Consider the following 8,611-nt stretch of genomic DNA (forward strand, 5'->3'; position numbering starts at 1 on the left):
TGAATACAGAAATGCTCAAACGCCAGCTTGAAATCTCGTATGTAAGGTTTCACATTCGAGCCTTTCAACACTTTCCTCCTAGCCAAAGACACAAAAAACATGAACTGCTCAGAAAACGACAAAACCAATGGTCCCAAAGTTGTTAAAATACTTGTGCTAAAATATCATTATTCTTTTGAAAAATAAATTAAATAACTAAAATAATTGATTATAAAATTTAAGATATTACACTTGGCTTCTAATTTTTTTGCCTTGGAAGAGGCTTTTAGCAGCGTTTTTTCCAAGATGGTTGATGAGGGCTCTCTTATTTTGATAAATGTTCCTAGAGGCATTGTTGTTCCTTCCCATGTTTTGTATGCTAATGGCTTGATGGTTTTTTGCAAGGCCATTCTGTCTAATGTCAACAACCTCCAAGCTAAAGTCTCTTTGATAGATATGCTAATATCTCTTGTAAACATGCCAATCCTAATAAATCTACTATTCATACTACATTTGTTTCCAAGATGAAATATCTTAGCTAATTTGATTAAGTTTTCTATTGGTTCTCTACCTTTCATATATCTTGGAATACCTATTTTCAAAGGAAAACTTAAAGTTTTTTATTTACAACAAATTGCTGATCAAGTCAAGGCTAAACTTGCGATTTGAAAAGCTTTTCTCCACTCTATGGAAAGTATAATTCAATTGGTGAAAAGTGTCATTCATAACATGTTAATTTATAGTTTCTACGTATATTCTTGGCCGACTTTTTTTCTCAAGGATGTAGACAAACAAATTAAGAATTTCATTTGGTCTGGAGATACTGAGTAGAGGAAAATTGTCATTGTTGCTTGACATAAATTTTTTTTGTCCTTTTAGTGAAGGTGATCTTGGTATTAGGTCATTGAGAAACATTAATAATGATACTATTATTAAAATTTCTTGGGACTTAATCACTTATAGTCACCATTGGGCTATTTTTCATAGAGGTCGATCTTTAGAAGGTATGGACATATTAAATGTCATATTGATTCCCCATCTAACCTGCACTTAAAAATAATTAAGCTACCTACTATATATGAGAACAACAAATTTCAACTTGGCAATGGTGACAATATTAACTTTTGAATTGACACTTGATTGAAGGATCATTTGGTTTCTATTTTTAGCATTCATGAGGACACACAATCTTATCTTCATGCCACTATAAATATTTTCATTCATGATGATCATTGAAAAATTCATTCAATTATCTTAAATAATTACCTATAGTTGATTGCCTTGTTGGCCAAGGATACTATTCCCAATTTTTATTGTGAGGATCACCTGGTTTGGAGATTGAACAACATAATATTTTAAGTTTTAAAGATATTTATTTATTCTTCAAGCCTTTGGGCCAAATCCATTTGGCATAATAGCATTCCTCATTCCAAGTCTCTTAGGTTTTGTAGATTGCTACATAAAAAGATGTCTACTAATTATTATTTTATCTCTGTAGTTTTCAAATTGTTTCAAGATGTTAGCTTTGTAACTATGCATTAGAGACTAACACTCATCTATTTCTGTCATGCTCATTTGCTACAAGGATCTATTTTGCCTAAGCTCTATTTTTCATTTTCAAATTGATACTAGTTCAGTTCAACATCTTCTTGTCATTTGTGACAAAGGCCGATCTTACAAGTGCAAAAAGATTATTTTGACCAACATGATTTTTACTATTAACACTATTTGTTATTGCATAAATCAAGCTCACTTTGATGGCAAGAGTCTTGCTTTTCAAATTGCCATTAACAAAATTATTGTCAATGTATTTATCTGGTCAAATCCATGTGGCATAATAGCATTCCTCATTCCAAGTCTCTTAGGTTTTGCAAATTGCTACATAACAAAATGCTATTGATGATAATTTAATCTCTCGTAGTTGTCAAATTGTTTCAAGTTGTTAGCTTTGTCACTATGCATTGGAGACTAGCACTCATCTATTTCTATCATGCTCATTTGCTACTAGGATATAGTTTTGGCCAAGCTCTATTTTTCATTCTCAAATTAATACTAATTCAGTTCAACATCTTCTTGTCATTTGTGACAAAGACTGGTCTTATCAATGCAAAAATGTTATTTTGACCAACATCATTTTTACTATTAACACTATTTGATATTGCATATATCAAGCCCACTTTGACGAAAAAAGTCTTGCTTTTCACATTGTCGTCAACATAATTATTGCCAATGTATGTTTATCTGACAATCACACTTTCAGCACAACTTCCAGTTATATATAGGAATTTAAGTTTTAAAGTCATTCCATGTTAAAACGCATCCTCAAAAGGCTCCTATCATCAAGCCAGCGCTTTGACACCCTTCCAAACATCGTTGGGTTAAATGTAATACTGATGAAGCTGCTTCTGGCTATCCTAGTCTTATGACTTGTGGAGGTATATTTAGGGATAACTCTACCATTTCCCTAGGTTGTTTTGCTGTCAATTTGGGGATTATAAATGTGTTGCATGCTAAGGTTACAAAAATTATGGTTGCTGTTGAGAAAGCCTACAGGAATGAGTGATGTTTTCTGTGAATTGAATCTGACTCTCTATTTGTAAGTCTGGCTTTCAAGAATCATAGTCTTCTTTTTTGGTCTATTAGAAATAGATAGTTTAATTGTCTTGAGATGGTTAAAAGAATGAGATTTATTATCTCTCATATTTTTCGAGAAGTTATCAATGTGCTCACAAGAGTGCTAATTTAGGACTTTACATTGTTAATTCTCATTGATGATATATTTTTCCTTCTAATATTTCAAATATTTTCAATAGGAACATGATTGGTCTACATGAATATAGATTTTTATGAATTTTGTAAATGTTTACTACACTTTTTTTTCCTTCACCATGATTTTATCTTGGATTTTTTTTTATAAGTAGGGATGACAACATAACCCGTTCCCACGAGTACCCACCCGAACCCGCTTGATTTGGGCAAGAAAAACTCGCTTTAACTGAGTGCGAGTGCGGGTACGAATTTTCTCCCAAATTAAAATTTGGGGGCGGGGACGGGTTTGGGGGTGATGATATCCACCTCACACCCCACCCACCCTGCAAGAAATATTATTGTAATTTTTAAATTCTATATACATATACATATTGAATATACTAAATATTTTTTAAATATTAAAAATTATAATTTTATCTCTATAGAAAATATTTTTTAATTTTATTATTGTCTAATAATAATAATTATATTATATTAATTATAATAGATATGATTTTTAAATTTAGAATTTTATATATATGAATGAGTGCGGGTGTGGGCGGAAAAATCTAAACCACCTTGCGGACGGAGATGGAGTCATAAATTTCACACCCGCTATGAAATAGGGGCAGGTGCAGGTTTTCTCCAATTAGTCGGATGCGGGGGGTGGAAGAGGCAAAATCCGCCCCCGCCTCACCCCGTTACCATGTCTACTGATAAGGTTTTAGTATAATCCCCTAAAAATTTAATAATATTTTAGAGTATAATAAATGATAAATGATTGATTTCGAATACCAACATAGTTGGAATGCTAAACTAATTATGTGATGTCTCTGTATTTTATTTTTGCTTAAAAAAATGTGTAATAATGTAGAACTAAAGTTAGAAGAATTAGTTTACAGAAACTAAACTTAAGTGAAGAATATTTTATAAGACAAAGAAAACAGAACATATTTAATAGATATGAATTATGATAAAGCAACAACAAATCATATTTCTATGAAAGCAAAGGAAAATAATTGAAGTTAGTTGGAGAAACTAAATGATTAGACCGAGACAAAAGAACGTGATTGGGAAAACAAAAATTATTAACGTCCACCAACTCTAACAAATATTATGCACCATAATTTAAAAAGAAAAATCAAGAACAAACTCGCTGATATTTTATATAATCTATACACACTTTTATTATTGTCTGATTAAAAAAAAAAAAACAATATACCCAATCCATCGGTTTTTCACTGTGAACAAAAAAAAAATTACAAAATAATGAAAATAAGAAGAAAAAAAAAATTCATTACAAGTTTTTTATACATCTTCAATTCTTCACACATCATTCCAAAACCATTAACTATGGGCTAATTACAAATTATTTGCTATTTATTGTCAAAGCAAAAAAAGAAAAACTTTGCTTCTCAATAGAACTCAAAATGAAAGTAGAAAAAAAAAAATTAAATAAAGCCATGATATGTATATCATATTAAATCAAGTACTATATATATTTCAAAGTAAAAAAAAATGAATGATGTAATATAAATTATTAAATTTAAGTACTTCGAGCTAGCCTCTCATGAAATTCAAGCAATGATTTCTCTTTTTGAAGCCTCATATCTTCACGAAATTTGTAAATAAATTCTTCAGCTTTTTGATCCACTTGCATCATTGGAGATTTAGCTACCACAGCTTTCCATGCATCCTCTATAGTATTTATGTCACTATTTTTGTTGTTTTTGTCACCATGCACTTTTTCACTACTTTCTCTACTTGTTTCACCTTGAACATGGTGAATACTATTATTACTACTACTCTTGTTGCAAAGTTCATTTATTTGAATAGTTGCAAAGTTCTTGTGCTGAACATGGTAGTAATTTGAAGTTGTAGCATATGATCTAGAAGAAGTGATAGATCTATGAGTACCCTTTGAGGTTATTAGATGAGTGAGGGAATGAAAGAGTGAAATAAGGTATTGAAGGGCTGCTTTTAAAGATTTTGATATGTCGATTTTGTTGAATTTTGATTGGAGAGTGTTTGAGAGGTTCTTCCATGCTTTCTTGCATGGTTTAAATTTCTTTGATAGCCTCATTCTAGACATATTGGAAAAAAAAATGATGAAAGGGTATGTAATTGTTGGTTGAAAATAGAATAAATGAGAGAAAGAGTTCGATAGAGAAGGGTTGAAAGAATGACTTAAAGAAAGAGTTATTCCTATTGGAAATAGAAATGATTCTTAGTCTCATGAAGGAAACTTTGATGCCAATTTTTTAGTTTTATTATATTGTTATCACTTTATTTTGTTCAAACAAGATGGTTCTATTTTTTGTTACCCAATTCAATTTGCACATAGTTTGACAATAGAATTACAAAAGTGCCATTGTTTCAATTTCTAATGTGGAATATACTTAGACATATATACTATTTCTATAATAAAAAGTAAATTAAAGACAAAACATTTTTATTTCAATTGTAACTTATTTTTATATATTTAAGCGTTTTTGTTTGATTTTTCTAATGTGTTTAAGGTTTAGGATTTAATGTGTGTTTTATTGTGTGATGATAAAATTTAATTTTAAATGAATTTATCTTGTAAAATTAATATTATAAAAAATGTGTTGAATATAAAATAAATTATGTTAAAAAACATTTTTATAAAAGTAATTTAAAATAATAAATTTAAATATAAAATCACGTTTTAGATCAAAAAATTATAATTCTTAACTTCAAATTATAAATAATAATTCTAGAGATATTCATTGAAACTACCATCACCCAAATATATTAAAAATAATTTTATGTATTTCAAATCACTTTTGTCTCACTTTGCCGTTAAACCAAACATAAAGTCATATATAACATTGATGGCATGAGATGTAATATAATGAAATATTTATGATAAAGGGTGTAATATTTTTTAGTATAAGGTCATATAATTGACAGCATGGAAGCAGCCTTGGGTGCTAAGCATGGTGAGAATAAGGAAAGCTAAATTCTGTAAAGGCCACCAAATATAGGTTTCCCCATGTGGTGTGCTTGTATTCAACTTATGATTGTGTCCTTTCTGGGGTCCAGTTCTATAGTATATATTTCTAATGTAAAGGCAAGTTGATATTGATTAATGAAAAGTACCCTGCTGCCCATAACAGAAAGAGAAGAAGAAATTAATCTTTTTAGTCATTTGATATTTGAGTATGCCATGGAAATTAGGTTTTGAGTGATGTTATTTGTATAATATTTATTATAAATTATTAAAATTAAAATTTAATTGTAATTTTGAACTTTTTATTTTTACCAATTCGCATAATGATTCTCTTATTTTAAAATCTATCAGTTTTGGTCATTCACTTAAATTTTTTAATTAAAAAAATATGATATAATATATTTTAAATAATGTAACATAAAATCTCATAAAATTATTTATATGCATTAAATGCTTATATGTCATTGATCAAATTACAAAAACAAATAATTTAAAAAGTTGAAACTGAATTTATTTATAAAGTTTAATTGTAATTTCATAAATATTAATCATTAATGTCATTTTATCATATGTCATTTAAAGTATATTATATTATTATTTTTAAGTTAAAATATTTTTAAAAAAATTAAAACTATTAAATTTTAAAATAAAAAAAAAATCATAAAAAGAGACTGAAATTAAATTGATCTTAAAATTTGTTCTTTGTAAACTCCTAAGGGGCAAGTGCTCTTCCATACACAGGGGTTTGAGATCGAGAGTCTGACAAATGCTCAAGATATTTGACTATCTATTAACTACACTGTATCATACAAAAATTTAAAACAAATCATTTTAAATTACTATTTAAAAATCATTACTCCAGGAGTGACATCATATCTCAAATATTTTACTCTTAAAGTCTACCACCACTTTTATGGTAACTCCTTTGAAGACAGAACATCATTGCAATTTCAATTGAATTACATTAAGTAATTTTGAATAAAAAGGAAATAATAAAAAAAGGTTTGCATAAGTTGTAGTATTTCGTTCCCCAATATAAGTCTAGTTAATAATAAAAGATTTTAGATATAATTTTAGGTTATGCAATTATAATATTCTTTTTAATTTTAATTTCTATAATATTTTGTATGTTTGAATTTAATCTTTACAAACTTAAAAATTGTTCTTTTTAGACTATAGTATTATATATGACTCAATAAAATCATATTACAGTGTTCAATAAATGGAGGACATATAGCTGACGACATATAACGTAACAGTTTTTCAATTTATAAGAGCAAAATACAAATAAAAAATTTTATAAAAATTAAAATAAAAAATCTATGATTATAAAAACTAAAATCATATTTAAATCGAAAACATGTACACGTGCTTTCCAAATATGATAATGGGAATTCGAATTGACTAGAAAAATAAAAAGAGAGAGACACTAGCTGGCATTGAAAGTTTAGACCAATTTTTCCACATCAGTTTTAGCAGTACTGTTAGGCTATGTTTGGCGGTCAAATAGACAGGATTGTGACTCCTCACATACTACCAGCCACTTGCTTCCACTTTGTTTACAACGTGATAGGTATACTTTTCACAATGCCATCAATTATTTAAAAGTTTAATAGATTTTTTTTTGTATGTAAGTAATCTATCTATAGAGCATAAGTATCAGCAAAACCTTTATCTTTCTGTTGAAACTCATTAAATATATCCTTTATAATTGTCTACCCTATTTAGAGCCCACTGCTACATAGATGCTCCGATGGAGACAATGACTTAATCGATAAAATAAAAGAAAACGAAGAAAACGAAGGTATTCGTTGAAACTCAACTTGTCAAACCGACTCTAAATAGGTCACTTCACAATCGTAAAGACGATGAGAGCCAATAACTTATACTTTCGAGGAGTGTTGTCGATCATCATTAAAAATTTCACTTACTTTTAAACACCTATTGATGAATTTGCCCACAATTATATTATTGGTTTTTAGTCAAAGATAATCAAAATAAATATAAAATATCACATTACTGCCCTTTATTCAAAGGTAATCAAACTTTCAGAACAAAAAAGTATGAACTTTTTTCAAGGTGTTCCATTTTGCATTATTCCTCATTCATATATTATCTATGAATGAACTCAGAATTTTAATGGAAGAAAAATATATATTATTTTTTAAAATTCAGAGTAGTATCTCTTACAATGATGAGATCAAAAAAAGATATAAAAAGAAAAACTAAACTAGAGTTCTAAGAACTCCTAAACCAGAGCAAAATTGTTTCTAACTAGAGAAAGAATCCCTAATTATTTCTTAGGATATTTTCTGAATACATTTCTGTCTTTCTATTCCCTCATTCTTATAACATAAATAAGAGACGTTATTTAACTAGCTTTTATTCCTTCCATTCATCATTCTTGAAACTGAATATCTTTCCCACTTCCCCTTCTCTCGTTCCTTTAATGGAATATCAGTAGAATAAGAGACATTATTAACTAACTTTTATCCCTTCCATCCATCATTCTAGAAACTAAATGTGTGTGAGGTGTGACTTGGGTGAGTTGAGCCCACTCTTTGAGCCCCCATTCCTCTTAACTTGCTATGTTATATCATTGCCACTCGCTTCAAAATGAGCCTTGTCCTCAAGGCTAATATTAAGACAATGATTCTGTAGCAGACTTCCAGGTTCCAGCTGATGGTTTCCTTATTCCCTTCCCATGTTATGATTTTTCTTGGCCTTAGGATATTCGTGGTAACAACATTAAGTTCTTTTTTCTAATTGATTCTCCAATTCTCCGGATTTTGACGCAGCTTCACAATTTTCCCTTTTCAGTCCAAGCAAATTGCCACTTCTTCCCAATCAAATAACGCCTTGCCTAACTTATGCAGCCAAGCCACTCCCAAAATCATGTCATCACCTTGT

General features: G+C 29.1%; 1 protein-coding gene across 1 annotated transcript; it reads right to left on the bottom strand.

Moving 5' to 3' along the window:
• Positions 1-3,997: 3,997 nt before the first annotated feature.
• On the bottom strand, positions 3,998-4,985 carry LOC101498608 (uncharacterized). The gene has a single exon (XM_004497790.4). The coding sequence runs from the start codon at positions 4,817-4,819 to the stop codon at positions 4,274-4,276; it is 546 nt and encodes a 181-aa protein (XP_004497847.1). The 5' UTR covers positions 4,820-4,985; the 3' UTR covers positions 3,998-4,273.
• Between the last annotated feature and the right edge of the window lie 3,626 nt (positions 4,986-8,611).

Source organism: Cicer arietinum, chromosome 4 (genome assembly GCF_000331145.2).
Source record: "Cicer arietinum cultivar CDC Frontier isolate Library 1 chromosome 4, Cicar.CDCFrontier_v2.0, whole genome shotgun sequence".
NCBI lineage: Eukaryota > Viridiplantae > Streptophyta > Magnoliopsida > Fabales > Fabaceae > Cicer > Cicer arietinum.